Raw genomic sequence first — 15,502 nt, 5'->3', positions numbered from 1 at the left:
GGAATGTTGGCTGGCCTCCCCAGCAGGACATTTATTTTCCCTCCTGCCTACCTCCTCCCCTCGCTCTCCTTCAGATGAGCTGGAAAGGAGGTCAAAGCCAGCCCCTCTGATTTTCTAACTGCCCAGGCCTGGAAGAACAACATTAAGCAAAACTAGCTGACGGGCATGCTATCTGTATGGCAAAATGGCATGTTTGAAGTTTGGTTTGATGGTTGGTGGGACTGATGCTGTCTGACTGAGCAACTGGCTGTAAAATTTAGCCGCCAAAAGTAGCTTTTCATAATTGAATTTTTCAGAATGTCATAAGATGACAAAAAAAAAAAAAAAAAAACACAGAGTGGAGCCTCTCAGAGTGAAGTGGAGAATCTGTTGTCTCTGTTATGAAACACATTTTGAAAGATTGCTGCATTTGGTTACACCTTAATGTTTAAGTTTATACCGAGGTTTAGACAATTTTAATACTTTTCATAATTATTTATTTCAAAATTAAACAGGCTTCAAAGGGAAGCTTTTCATGGTAATTTGAAATGGCACTAAAATAACAGGAGCTCTGTCGTGTGTAGAAAGTGCCAAGAAAAGCCCATCAGAGAAGGAATTAAAGATTACTGAGCTAAGCTCTTGCTCACTTGACCTCATAAGTACTTGGTATACCAACTCAATAATCCCATGGGTAAAATTTTAATCAACTGCACACCTCCGACAGTTCCTTGCACGACACTGTTGGGAACGTGACTGTACCCGATGCAACAGCTGTCTCTGATGCAAAGGGGATCAGCTTTTCATCACAGTAACAGCTCAGAATATCCAACAATTTTATATGATATGTGAAACATTTAATGAGGGAATTTTAGACAGTTGTAAAGTACTGTGATATAAGTAATGTGCTGCAACATGCTGTCATAGTTAAGTGTTTTTAAACATATTTTATGTCAGTTTTGCCTTTATGGTGTTGTTAGTGAAGAGTGACAGGAAATATGTGGACTAGAAGAGAAGTAAGGATCTGAGACAAGCGTCACTGACAAGACTGTCCAAAATTGACCAGACTTATGTAAATACTGTGCATCCTCATAAGAAATTATCCATAGAACAAGAATAAAAAATAAGGCTTTATTTTATTAAATCCTCCTTAACAATAACCATAACATAAAACTCACATTAACCTTAACTGAAATTAAATGTCTGCATCCTTCACCAAAATAACTCTTATAACAAAACTAAACAAAACTTATAACTAAATTCAGAGAAAGAAGGACTACAGATGGGAAAACAATGCAAGATTGGATTTCCTTAAATCTAATCAATCTGGCCAGATTCCAACCCAGTAACTCATGCTTTTATAATGTGCATCCTCTGCTTGGTTAACATGTTAACTGCAGTCATATGATCACTTTATAGCCTATGTCAGATACAGAACAGATATTGTGTTTGGGTACTACACTGGAACAACACACTATGCATACATTATCAGAGAAAGCCTACAAAGAACAACTGCATTGCAATTACACTATAATTATGTGTGGTTTTCTCCTCCCCACTGTAACCAAAGCATCTGAAGGCTTGCCACTGCACACTCACTGCAGAATGCAAGGTTAACGAGAATGTGGTTGAGGAGCCTGAATATGATGCATACCATGCATGAATTAATGCCTGTGTGGTGCCATTAAAAAACCTTCTTGCTATCACACATGAAAGGCATGGCACAGCTGGAGGAATGCTGTTGATCAGAAATAACAAGCAATTTATGTTCCGGGAAGTTCCAATGAGCATTTTTCACTGTTGTTTGACATTTTATATAAAAAAAAGACTAAATGATCGATTGAGAAAATAATCAGCAGATTAATCAATAATGAAAATAATCGTTACTATTTGCAAAACTAATTCCAATAAAAACTGTTCAGGAAAATATGAGAAAATGTGTTTGGCTTTTTTATGTAATTTGTGTGAACCAATCATTCCAACCATTTGCACTGTCTCATCTGTTCATCAACCATTGTTTGCTACTTCTTACAACTTACAATGACAGACCTACAGCAATAAATGCCACGTTATCATCTGACATGCAAATCAAGAAGAGATGCAAATATTTTTTCCTTTCTAAATATTGGTAATACACAAATTCAATGTTTAGACACTCTTAACACTTGTGGTTCTGTCTCATCTCCATTCCAGTCTTTCAGCATCTCAAATTCTTGTTCGGGCTAAAAAGGAGGAATATGAGGTTTTGGCAGGAGTTCCCCAACCACCAGACCTGCACTTATACTATCCCACACACACACACACAGAATTAAGGAGTGAAAGGGCAGGATTATTCCAAGATGACTGTGAATTCTTTGTATGGAGGAGATGGCGGTGAAGAGACAGGAAGCGTGCACAGCACTTCCTGTGGTGAACAGAGCCCACTCATCTTTGAGTCCACAGTATGTGTGCATCTCATGTTGACTTGATGACTGTCTGACATGAATGAAAAACCACGTGTCATGTACAGTGAGGCTGCTCATTCACAGCTCAAAGGAATTGAATCACATTGTCATGAGGAAAATCATCTTAACAAAGGGGCAGATTTGAAGCAAATTAGTATGAGCACTGCTATCATTATTCATTAAATAATAAGATGTTCAGACGTTTTAAATAAACTGGGTGATTATAAAGCAGTGCTGGATAATCAGATTTATTGGCTAATCGCTCTTACAGCTATGTTTCTGTTCTCCAGCAAAAAGTTATTTAAGCAGTCTTCTGTCTTTTTTAAACATTTCAAATCTCTTCCCTCTAATCCAAAGTAGCCAATCACAGACACTGGCTGGAAGTGGATGGGAAGTGATGTCAATGAGCGCCAGTTTATTTACTGTCATCACCCAATAAGTTTCTTTGCTGCAACACATGGCTGCTGCTCTCCACATAGCATCTGGCTCCAGTGTGTATCCCAGGATGATGCAACAGCTGGGTAACCATCAGCACTACTCATCTGCTTTTTCTTTCTAACCTCCCAGACTGTCACATCACCACCACGACCCTGATAGATGACTCAGACCACATCACACACACTGACTGCTGCATGCAGATTTACACAAACACACATATGCTTAGCAAACCACAGTGAGAAAGATAATAGTAGAGAAAGAACCAAGAAGGAAGAGACAGGCAGGCACAGAGAGACAACTCATACTCTCGTCACACACATTTCCACATGGTCTTATGATGAGAGCCAAACCTAGCCCTAGTAAGGGTGTGGCTGTCTGCCTACATTGTAAAAATGTAGCTTAATCTCAATGCAGCTACATTAAAACATAACTGCAGCCACACAGGATGCTAGCTCTACAAATCTTGTAAAGTAAAAACCATGTTTGGCTTGGTGACACCCTATGTGCAGTGCTTTGAAAGGAAGTACTAATGACAAAATAAAGATATTGTCATATGTCTTATTTTGCTACTCACTGATAAATAGTGATTCAATTGAAAAGCTTTTAGGCATTTGCTGCTCTGAACCTTCATGTCTGGTTAGTCTTTCCCAGGAGAAATCCTTTGGCAGACAGGAGGTGATGCATTTAATGTTTACAACAGCAGCAAAAGTTGATTGTTCAGATATAAATAGCACTCAGTAGTTACAGGAGCAGCGATAGCCCCCTTGGCTGAACAGACAAAGAAAAGAGCAGTAACTGTATTCAATTAAACTCTACCAACAATAAACTCTGAGGAGAATATCATGATACTGTCCATGGCACTCTGACTCATTGCAAAGTGATTTCTTGGAAGTGTAGCGCAAAACCACCACAGCAAAGACGGCTGAGTACCAGACATGTTGCCAAAATGAAAAAACAATACTCTTGTAGATTAACACTTTATGTAAGGCCTGAAATTCATGTTCTGGCGTAAATATTGTAATCAATATTGTAGCTTTGCAACAATGGAAAAAAGAGCAAAGAGGGTATGTGGTGCTACACAGCACCTTGGAGGTATAAGTAAAACCAATTAAAAAAAGAACATTGAAGGACAAGACAAATAGGAAAGCAGCAGCCTATTCCCTTGAAAATGCTGATGTAAGGTCAGTAAGTCAATACGTAATACACAAGGGAGACTGAATCGTTCTTGCAACCCTAGAGATGTTTTGGGAGCAGGGAAGCCTCCAGACCCTGAGGGGTGTAAAGAACAAACCGGGCAACAGATTCGAGACGAGACAGCCAAGCAACCTCTGGACACACAGACAGACAGACAGACAAATGTACAGACAAAAGGCTTTTCCAGTCCCCAATGGCTGAGTCTACTATAGATTTACAAACATGAAAGTGTACGGTAGAGGAGGTATACAATCTATTGTTCCTCTCTAAATTTCAGACAAAAAGAGAGGGCTTTTTCTATATTGCAGATAATGATATACACTCATAACAAGCTGAATCAAAATTTTGTAAGTTATATGAGCTATCATTTGTTGCTCTTTGTGTAGTGAAAGTATATTTTTATTCCATTTAAAAATGATCACCTGTGAGCGTTATGGTTTTATGGAGTTCACAGGTTATATTGTGTTTCACTGACATACTCCGACACACTACAGTAATGCCACTTGTCACACTTGGATGTAAACTTACTGTATGAGTAAAATGTGTGAGGAATGAGCATATCAGTGTCAAAGCTAAAACACTAAACTCCAGCACTTTGCATGACAAGTAAATATAGCTCTATAGGCCAGCCAGTCAGTCACAAAAGTTTTGTTTGATAACAGTTAAATAATACAGTGTAGTATATGAAATGTTCTTAGTCTAAAATTAAGAGTTCACAGAGGAGCACACTATGGCTGCTCCAGGGATATCAGTCTTTAAATGTTTGATTCCATTTGACATTTTAATCAGGTCACCCTACTTTACCTCTCCTCATAAATGAGGAATAGCTGGCAAAGTGCAAAACACTCACTATCCATATTCTGTTTAAGGGACCTCCTTTGACTTGAACCTTGAGCAGAACCTTGTCTAAACATTTTCCTTGTCAAGTTGCTCAAACCTTATTTCAACATAGTAATTTGTCAGAGAAAACCTAAAAATTACAACTGGAGGCTGAAATTCATGATATCCCTGTCTGTACTGTGGGTTTGTCATCGTAAGGGCTCATTAAGCAACCTGAGGCTGAATGTAGTTTGACAGTGCATATCCCAGCCAAGGATGCTCCTCCAGCTTCCAAACACTGCTTGGATAGGTGGAGCCAAATGGGGATGGAAGAACATTTTGACTCACATAAAACACATACATACAAAGTGATCAACTGCATCATTTGCCATTTTTCTCCTGTTCAATGACATGTAAATATCCAGCAACAACAACATGATCATACGTATCAAATGAGAAAAAAAGACAGCTTAACATTTGGCAAAAGTGGGTCATTCTTTCCCCACTGTGCTTTTGCAAATCTGGAACGTGTAATTGGAGTAAAATCAAATGTACTAAATTTAAATTTTAAATAAAAATTGAAAAAATTTAACAAAGAAAAATAATTCATGCTACTGAACGATACATTTTGAATAGTTTACAATTTATGCAGCCAGATAAAGACAATACGACCAGATCATAGCACCATGCAGGGAGATAATAAATCATTATGGTGTCAGTATAGCACCTCAAATCTGCAGAAACTTGAATGTGCATGTGTATGTATGGCTTTATCTGCGTTAATGTGGCTTGTACATGCAGCATGTGGGTGAAAAAAATACAGCAGAAAAGACCATATGGTGCAGAAAAGCAGCCACACGCATCAAATAAGCAGTTGGTGACAAACAAGCAAACACCTCCATTTAGCCAGCATCCATCCAGCCTGCTTCATTGTTATTACCATACACAACCCAGCACACCACTGGCCATAAGACATAAACCCACCACATGCTCAGTGACCCGTGTACCACATGACCTACAGACCCACATATGGAAATTAATACTTTGCGGATGTTATGTACTGTACAGTGTTTTAGTAAAGAACATAGCTTGCCCTTCAGCACTATCTGAGAAAGAGAGAAAGGGGAAAACCAGCACTCTGAACAAGCTCTCATACTGATAGAGATAATAAAAAAATAGATTATTAAAAATCCAAGAGAATTAAAGAAGCACATGCCCTGCAGCAAATCTTTTTCAGTGCATGTGATACATTCTCCGAAGCGTGTGTGCAGTAGGCCTACATTTTTCAGAAAATATACTGAAATACACTCATTCCTGGAGGCAGCATTCTCAATGGGGCATTAATAAATTAATATGCAAACTTTAATTAACCATAAAAATGTTAGAGCAATAAATATTATATTAGAGCTGAAGCGATTAGTTTATTAATGCGTTAGTCGAAAACTATTTTGATAATCGATTAATCGTTCAAGTAATTTCTGAAGCAAAAACACAAAACATGCTCTGGTTCAAGCTTCTACAATGTGAAGATTTGCTACTTTTTTCTGCTTTATATCATTTGGAGTCAATTGGATAACTTTGGGTTTTGGACAACAACAAAAAAAATTTGATGGAGATGTCACCTTGGCCTTGGGTTAGGGGTATGGTTAGGAAGGAAGTCGAGATGGCCATTTTCCACTATTTTATGTCATTTTATTGACCAAACAATTATTCAAGAAAATAACTGGCAGATTAATCCATAATGAAAATAATTGTTAGTTGCAGCCCTTTATTAGACTGCAGTTGTGCAGAAAGGAAAAATAGGCATTTTAGCTATTTTATTTGTCAAATCATAGTTATATCTTTAATACCCTTCAAATGTAATATTACATTACATTTTTATGGTACATAAGAATATATCCAGTCAGTTATTATTAAAAGTACACTTTATACAAACATGAGTGCTCTTATGGCCCTGTGTGGCCCGTGCTGAGCAGATAATGACTGACCCGTGGCCCTTTGAAAGGAACATTAGTATTTGGCCAACCCTGCCACGTTGATTATGGCACCAACATTTATGCTGCCCACAGCAATAGCCTCAGCAGCAGACAAAAATAGGGAACTCTCTCACACTGAAATCCACACTGGTACTTAGAAGGGGGAAAAAAAACTATCAACGTTAGCATAACAGGACAATCAGAGGGAGCCTGGCAGAGGGAGAGATGGGAATGGAGACTACCCAAATACAAGATCAATATCTGCAGTGGAAAGAAGCACAAAATACCGGAAACTCAGAGGAGAGTATGCTACTCCCCAAAACAGATGTGAAGGTCACTCTGCTTTATTTTTCATTTTGAGAAGGTAAAAGCCAAAAATAAAAATAAAACCAGACACGCCCTTGATGTTCCATAACAAGGGAGAGGCTGATGATTACGTATATAAATCGCTTCAAGCTTTTTTCTTGTTTTCTGCTCTGTTCTGCTGTCTCTCCCAATTTCTTACCACAGACTTTTCTATTCACCTCCCTTGTTTCTGTCTGTGACTCTGCACACAAGCCAGAGCTTCACCAGGCAAAGCTATCTGACTCTAGTAACCCTTTTAACGTTTCTACTCTGGCAGATTACAGAAGTGAGATTCACTGCTATTTTTAGCCATAGACACCCTGGTAGATAACCACTTTTAAAAACATCTTGATTAGAATGGAACAGATTATAATATTAAGTTCCAGGCTAGGTTGTTTTCAGTCACAAATAACACTGCCTGACCACTGAAGTAAAATGAACTCACTTCCTAAACTTCCTACTATACACAATGGCCGTGGGCAGGCCGGACAACAAAGTCCTCAATCCCAACTATAGACTAGAACAGAAAATAGGCTCATATTATTGAAGGAAACCCTTACTATACTTGTACACATTGCTCATTGGCCACCAGGTCATCTCAAGAGTTATGATACTGAACCTGAGACACCTTTTAAGTAATTCAGGACAGATGAGATAGTGAGTTGCAGAGGAAGAAAAAGCAGGATTTCACTTTTTTTTGTCTGTTTAATGTTAATAGTCAACATATGACACCAAATTGACCAATCAGCACTGACAGCTTGATGACTGTAGGAAAATGTTGTGGAGGTTTCCAGTTTTTTAGAAGAAAACAAGAACACTACAACAAATAAAAATACAGTGCACTATTTCTATTTATTCACATGGTTGCCTGTATTCTCATTTGCACTGTAACTGTGTAAATGGACACATATGGAGGCAGGCTGGGCTGTCTAACTAGGACATTGCTGCTGTTTCCTCTCCCAGCGTGCAGCAACCGTCCTGTGACACTGACACAGTTTTTAGAAATGCAACCGCCTGTAGAGCCAACCAGCCTGCCGGCTGCCACATTTGCGGAGAGGACAGGAAGGAGGTGGAAAAAGGCAGAGTGAAAGAGAGAAAGGAAAGGAGCAAAGCCGGGCTGGAAGGTATTATCTGCACATTCTATGGCTCAAACCCAAAACATTTGAATTATTACAGATGATGGAGGAGGAGGAGACTAACAAGACTCACTGATGTGCAGCCTATAGCTCTCCAGCTTTCCAAGAACACATCAGTCCAGTATGTTAACAACCAACTGTGTTATAAACCCTAACATGGAATGTAAGCAGTCTTCACTAGTACCTTTAATGCCATTAGATGCAATTAAGGGAAATTATGAAGATGAATACAATTAGGCTGCTGCTGCTGAATAGAAGTCTCTCTTTCAAGTGTTTTGAACAGTTGTGTAACTTTGATATTTGCCATACATCTGCTTCTAGCATTTGGACTAAATTCATCATTCATTCAAAACAGTCTGTTGCCTGATAATTAGACATTAATTACACAATTTGAAATGTTGCACATTTGTTTGACAGTATGCAAATAAGGCATCTTAAATATCTTTGTCAATGAATGATGAGTCAGTATCAGTATTAAAGATATAGCACATCTTTTGCTTTTTCCTAGAGTTTTACATCTTATGTGATGATGACAGCAAAAATCAAACTCAACACAAAGAGAGCGGATGCATGTAGGCCTGCTACATCTGCCCCCACGAAAACAAAGCCTCCACACAGAAGAAGAGGAGTCGGTCCGATATCGGGAAACAGCTACTGCAGCTACATTACATAGTGAAGTACCTATTCTCTATTCGTTTCCCTTCAGACAATAAAAACAGACTCAAAGAGGACTCCGAGGTTAGTACGTTTCCAATGGGATAAACACAAAGCGTCCATTGTGACCAACCTTCATTGATGTGCATCCTGTCTTGATAGCCTCCGTGCGGTTACAGAAGGATGCAACTAATAGAAAAAACAGGCCAATAACATATAATAGCAGCACAGAGGGCAAATGTGGCCGGTGTTTTTACAGAGGCAGCAAAGTGGCGAGGCTGTGTCGCTATACAAAGGCGGCGCAGGGCAGGCTGGTCATGCTGCTGCTGCCGACAACAGTAGCCATCCAGTTAGCCAAAAGGGAGTCAGACCAGTTTGTTTAGCCGTTACAAGCATACCAGGGTGTTCACTGTGCTTGTTAATTACATTTTATAATTGATTTAATTTTTATGAATGTGAATCCATGTATTGTTTTAATGTGAGAAGCTCCTAAATCTGCCGTGTCACCTCGGAGAATTTTGTATCAACATTGAAAACCCATACTGACATCAATAGATTGGCAACAGAAAAGCGACTTTTTCCATTTTCTTTCTCTGCCGCAAACTTCACGTGAGTCTAAACGGTCAACCACCTAACTAAAAGCCTACTGTTAGGTTCGCTGTATATTCTGTTCGCTAAATAAAAGTCTAAAATCTACTCCTCACTTACCCTTTTCCTTTCTGGTGTACGTTACTGTTGAATGTGTGTGTGTGTGGAGCCCAGCCCTGTCGTTGCTGCAGTTCAGCCTGGCTCTGCGCGTCGGCCTTTTCTCCCTCCGTTGCTCAGCAATAACGCTGCTCCCTGCAAACTAGCGGCGAGCGGACCAACATCCTGAAAGAAGCGTCAAAGCGGCGGAAAATATAAATCACAACTTCCGGTCACAACTTTCAGAATAAAATCAGAGCGAACACGATGGAGAGTTTGTGATTGAGTAATATGTCCTTTAGGCCTTGAGGTGACTGACTGTGTATCTAGGCAACCATATGCACAATTAATCATGTGACCACCGATTTAGGGAAGATGTAGTTCAAGTTCCTGAAATCTGTGGGGAGAGATGAGCACCTGGAAAAAAGTGATATGAAAGTCAAGACAAAACAATATGATTTAGATTCTTCAGGTGTTGTTGTTTTTTTTTTAATTATTCAACATAATTATTTCTTTTTTTATTATATATTTGATTTAGTTTCTTGTATAGGCCTATTTATAGAGGAGAGTTGATGTTAATCAACTTAACTATAAAATTATAAAAATATAAATGTACAGGGCAGCTACTGCCGCCACCTAAAAAGATAACATAGACCAGTATTATCAATAGATAATACTATCAATGAAACAATTCTTTTAAAAATAGTTACAAACTTAAACCTGATGTTTGTAAAGACGATGAAAATAATAAGACAGTTATTTTAACTGACACAAAATTCCATCATAATGAAGATGCATGTCTTAATTCTTGTATCTAAATAGAAGAAGATACATTTTAGGCTTTATTATGTGAACCATGTTTGTGTGCCATCAGCACTTGTTATATAAACATATAAACAAAAGTGTTTATATAGCTTCTACAACTGGGAAAATCATACTACAACCACAATGATTTCAAGTCAATACAACACATACTTGTTTTCATAAAAACTCAAAATGTAAAAACTTGTTAATAATGTTACCCTGTACCCCTGTTAGTGTCTGGCTCAGGAGAAAACATTTTGTAAATGTATCAATAGTAAAAATACATTGTTGTATTTGTCTTTGTCACCATAAATTCAGAATAGTTTTTTTTTATAACTTGTTTGTCAAGTTTGATTTCTTAATAGAGAAATCTGTAGTAAGTGTGGATCTAGAAAATAGGAAGGTCCAGGAGTGGATTTCCAAAGAAGAAGGCTACAAGAACTGAAGATAAACTTATGTATTCATATGGTTTTCAACAAACATGATCACGTTGATTGGACATGATAAATCCGCTGCAGCTGCAATGATACTTCTTAATGTTTTGATAAATTGTACAGGATGAAGTACAACCTATTGAAATATATAGCTTATGGCAGGGGAGTTGCAAAGAAAATGCCCTACAGATGGCAAAGTAGCTGACATCACATGAGCACAGACTGGATCAGAGGATTAGATATGGATCTCATTTTATACCTTTTAATTTTAAAAGCAGTTATCGTAATTTCCGGAGTTTTGGGTTTTGTCTCTGTCTAGCTTGACACAGTTCATCCTCAGCAGCGCCTGCGTCTACACTTCCAGCCATGGATGCTTCCAACTCGACCAGAAGCCCATGTCAGCCAGAACCGGGTGGGCGGGTTTCCTGGACTCACTGGTCACGTTTCAGGATCTTTTGTTACCGTACCATAAACTGGGCTGCGCAGCAATATTATGCTTGATGCTGAAAATGAAGGCAGTGCCTGCTGCATGATGCGCAGCTCAAATGAACGAGGATTCCCGGGAACAAACAATCAAAGAAACGACCAAATTAAATGAGGACGTTGCAGTACAAGAACACAACAGCATCACCATTACTAGGCTCATTTTGCCGGATCAAACGTGCATTACCTTTTAAATTATATTCCATTTTAGAGATTTTAAACAGCTTAATGACATATTTATATTGTCGTAGTAAATAAAATCTTATTAAAGCTACTCACATCTGAAAAGATAATTAGTGCATTTTAAATGCATATTTCCACAAACAATAAAACAAGATATGTTTACTATCAAATTCAAATCGAAAACAGTGCACTCCTGTCATTTGTCTGCACAATGACGCTCCCTCCCTGTCGGCGTGAAGCACTCGGTTTAAATCTTTGGAAGTACCAGCTGGCAGGGCGGGGCGTTTGTTTGATGTTTATTTTCAAACTGTACACCTTACCGCGTGCACTTTTATAACATTTTGTGATTTAAGCTATTGTAGGCTACTTCACCACGGTTGGCTTTTAATTAGGTATTCATTTTTTTCTTTTTGTCTGTTTTAATGTTGGTTGTGTCTTTATTGGAAGTTAAATTGGTTTTAATTTAAGATTCAGTGTTTTAAACATCATGGGTAACATGTAACCAGATTCTTCATTTGTATTACATTTTAAATTAATAATAATAATAATTTAAAGAGTTTGATAATTTGTACAAAAGATGTACTGGTCTTTTGAATTGCATTACTTTTACTGGACAATTTCATCAATGCGGCAGATGGCGTGACACAAATCGAACCGCCTTGTCCGTTGGAGGTTGGAGCAGGATGAACGTGCAGCTCGTGCCGTTGCTAGCGAATGGATGGACAATATGGACGACCCGCGGGATGTTCAAACTTCCAAGCGAAACGGGAGCTCCAGATCGTTATTATCGGCCGGTTCCGCGGTGGCAATGGAGATTAAACGGAAGAAAATACGGCAGAGTGCCTTATTCCTGCAAACAGAGGTATGGGCAAAGAGATACAGACTAACTTAGTCGTGTGTTTTGCCGTTAACGCTAAATCATAATGACAGTTCAGTTGACTCTAGAGGGGGTCCAAAAGTGCAACGATACTAACTAACAAGCTAATATACGGTTATAATTTGTTTACTTTACATAGCTTCAGTAACAACTAGCTTATTCAGTAAGACTGTGCTCAAATAACTTGTAAATATTGACTTGAAATTTCTAACGTCTGTCTCCTTTACTCACACCAACACACATCGGCTTTCAGTTACCTGGGACAAAGCTAACTTAGCGAGTTGGGCCAGTTATCTAATACGGGAGTTTCCTCTTTATTCAGTTCCCTGAAACCAGAGCCGTGTACTCTGCATGTTGAATGTTGCCAAGCATGTGCAGAAATAATGCTCTTTTTGCTCTAACACCTCTCAAACTAATTTCATTTCAGACCAAAAGCATTAAACGATGCCCAAGTCTTCTGAATGACACTTTGCAGATAGTAGAGGACATGAATTTGTTGTACATACGACAGATTTCTGAGAAGCTACAGGTTTATATTTTAGTTTGTAATATGGAGAATGATGTTTGTATCCCTAAAACAACGGTGCATGTACCTCTGAACTTTACTTGACAATTTCTAACCCACCAAATTACATAATAAAATACATTTTTCCTGCCACTGTTCACTTGTTCTTTGCAGCATGCCGTCCATACATTTCTGTACTGCGTCTTTGACATCCAAATTCCATATGATCTACTTAAAGTCACGTACTCACTGTTTGTCATCCCATTTAGCATATACAGTATGTTGGTCATTATTTCGCATCATTTCACCTCACACAAAAAGTTGCTCTTGAGTGATGAAAAAAAGTTGGCTTTGCTGCCACAAGTCTGACATGTTTAAACATCAATGTATCATTGTCAAATTAATTGTGGTGGTGCCTTCTCATGGTGGTAGCTACCAGTGGCAATAGAAAATTATATTTCCTGAGAGCCTTGTAATATTCTGTTGTCATTCGCAAGGAGCTCTGAAAGTTTTAGCTCTGTTTGTGCCAGAAAGACTGAGCGTTTTTGTTTTGTGCTGCAAATCAAATATTCTGCCTGTGCCAAAAAACAACTCAGATACAAGGTTAAGTGCACTGTAGAAGCTGGAAGAGGTTGGAGGTCATCTTAAAAGTATTCTTGTTTGTGAATATGAAATTTATATGCATTACTTGTTGACTTGACACCAAAGCGCTATAACACCTTTAACACTGAAAGGGATTTTGTTTCTTGCCAAAAACAACATTCAAGGGTGACTTCACTCTAACTCCACTTCAGGAAAATCAACATGTTTGCACTCATCATGTCTCTGGTTTTATTATAGTATATTGTTTGACGGGCTATCACAATTCAAAACATTGCAATGCATCTTATTGCAAGCTGCTTGTCTGTGTTGTGACATGGATTCATTTGGTCATTTTGAACTTTCTCCTTTATATTTTCTGTCCAAGTAGAACACTAACATACAAGAAAAGCTTGACTTTGAGATGCGAATGCGGGAGGGTGCCTACAAGCTGCTGCTCGCCTGCAGTAAGAGAGAACAGGTTCTTAACGCTTCCAAGAACCTGCTGACCTGCAATGCCAGGATCAAGGCTTATCTCACACAGCTGCAGAAGAAGAAATGGGAGCAGGACATGATGGGAGCAGTCAGGAGGTAAGGAATTGGGTGCTTACTGTGTTCTCAGCTGTGGGAAATATTTTGCAAAGGTTTTTAAGTTGCACAGTTGCATTCCCTGGTGTTCAGTTTCAGCACACATTATCAAAATATATATTCGCAGATCAAATTGTAATATTTTATAAATCTCGACTTTAATGAAGAAATTAAGTCTGGGAGAGAAGTGCAAAAAATAAAGCAATTTAAGGCAGGACTGAGTGGGTTTTGGAAAGAGGGTGTTGAATTTGAAGTGCTGTTTTATTTCAGTGAAGCTGATACACAGACTGTGACCATTTGTAATGTTAAATTCAAAATTTTATTTCAGACTTTCAGATCCAGCTTCAGATGACCGTGTGCCCTGTAATGGGACAATTGCAATGTCTGGTAAGATCGCTCCCCCTTTGTCCAGACTCAGTCAGCACTGAAGAGTGTTGACTCTGACAATAAGACTGACACCCACTCTTAAAGAATTTTATATATATATATATATATATATATATATATATATGGACAAAATGAAGTCAAATTGTAATAGTTTTTAAGGTAATTTATTTTCACAAAATGTATAGAGCATTTTAAAAATGAATTCTTCAAATGAACTTTTCATCTTTCTGCGGATGTAGATCTGCGCTTTCCTTTGATGTGGAGGGATTCAGACCACTTCAACAACAGAGGGAGTACGTTTGTCCTTGTTTTGCTAACATTCATGCCTTCTGTTTAGCTTTGCCTCATGTTATTTTGTGGATACTCGCTGTACTAACACATCCCATGTGTTAGGCTCTCGTCGAGTGGCGGTGTTCTGTCTGATACAGATTGGCTCAGAGGTGTTTGACACACAGATGGTGGTGGTGGACAGATCAGTCACTGACGTCTGCTTTGAGGGAGTCACCATCTTGTAAGTATTTATTGTTGCTGTACAGTGGTAAAAAAAATAATGTATTGTGGACTTATATTAAGAATATGGTGCTGGAAATTTACTCTTTATTTAGTAATATGAATAGCAGATTATGTATTTGAAATATTTATCTACAAACACTGACACATCTATTGTTAGGGAATTGCTGTGCAATGAAATTTATTATTTCTGAATCTTTAGGGTTTTGTTTTTAGTTGTTTTAATCTTAATCTAACATGATTTCTATACATTTAATTGAAATCTTTCTGTCCTCCCTCATAGTAAAGAGGCAGTCCCTCAGTTTGAGCTGAAGGTGGAGCTGTGGAGCTGTGCCCTGGAGGAAGAACTCACGTTGGTAAACACGCCAAAGAAACTGGCCAAGAAGCTCCGCAATTCCTTTGGAAAGACCGCTGGGAAGAAGCTCTGCCCTCTGCTGGACCCTCCAGACCCTGACACCTTCCTGCAGTACAACCCCATACCCTTGT

At 38.5% G+C, this 15,502-nt stretch overlaps 2 protein-coding genes across 8 annotated transcripts in view; one reads left to right on the top strand and one right to left on the bottom strand.

Annotated features, from left to right (window-relative positions):
* Positions 1–9,849, bottom strand: part of cep170aa (centrosomal protein 170Aa) — a 41,486-nt gene extending 31,637 nt beyond the window's left edge. For 3 of the 7 annotated variants that reach the window (XM_044213363.1, XM_044213368.1, XM_044213366.1), the window contains exon 1: positions 9,691–9,847. The gene's annotated coding sequence lies outside the window, so the exon portion shown is untranslated. Of the gene's footprint in view, positions 1–9,690 lie in introns of all 7 variants that reach the window. The other 4 variants (XM_044213361.1, XM_044213364.1, XM_044213362.1 and 1 more) reach the window with 2 other exon arrangements.
* Positions 9,850–11,828: 1,979 nt separating this feature from the next.
* Positions 11,829–15,502, top strand: part of rtkn2 (rhotekin 2) — an 11,610-nt gene continuing 7,936 nt past the window's right edge. Inside the window, exons 1-7 of the mRNA XM_044213373.1 lie at positions 11,829–11,962; positions 12,205–12,432; positions 13,923–14,122; positions 14,448–14,506; positions 14,746–14,799; positions 14,900–15,017; positions 15,300–15,500. Coding sequence (XP_044069308.1) covers positions 12,289–12,432; positions 13,923–14,122; positions 14,448–14,506; positions 14,746–14,799; positions 14,900–15,017; positions 15,300–15,500 — 776 coding nt within the window. The 5' untranslated portion in view covers positions 11,829–11,962; positions 12,205–12,288. The remainder of the gene's footprint in view (positions 11,963–12,204; positions 12,433–13,922; positions 14,123–14,447; positions 14,507–14,745; positions 14,800–14,899; positions 15,018–15,299; positions 15,501–15,502) is intronic.

This window comes from Siniperca chuatsi, linkage group LG11, assembly GCF_020085105.1.
Source record: "Siniperca chuatsi isolate FFG_IHB_CAS linkage group LG11, ASM2008510v1, whole genome shotgun sequence".
Classification (NCBI taxonomy): Eukaryota; Metazoa; Chordata; class Actinopteri; order Centrarchiformes; family Sinipercidae; genus Siniperca; species Siniperca chuatsi.
The sequence above is the reverse complement of the archived record's forward strand: the minus strand, read 5'-3'. Positions and strand labels throughout refer to the sequence as shown.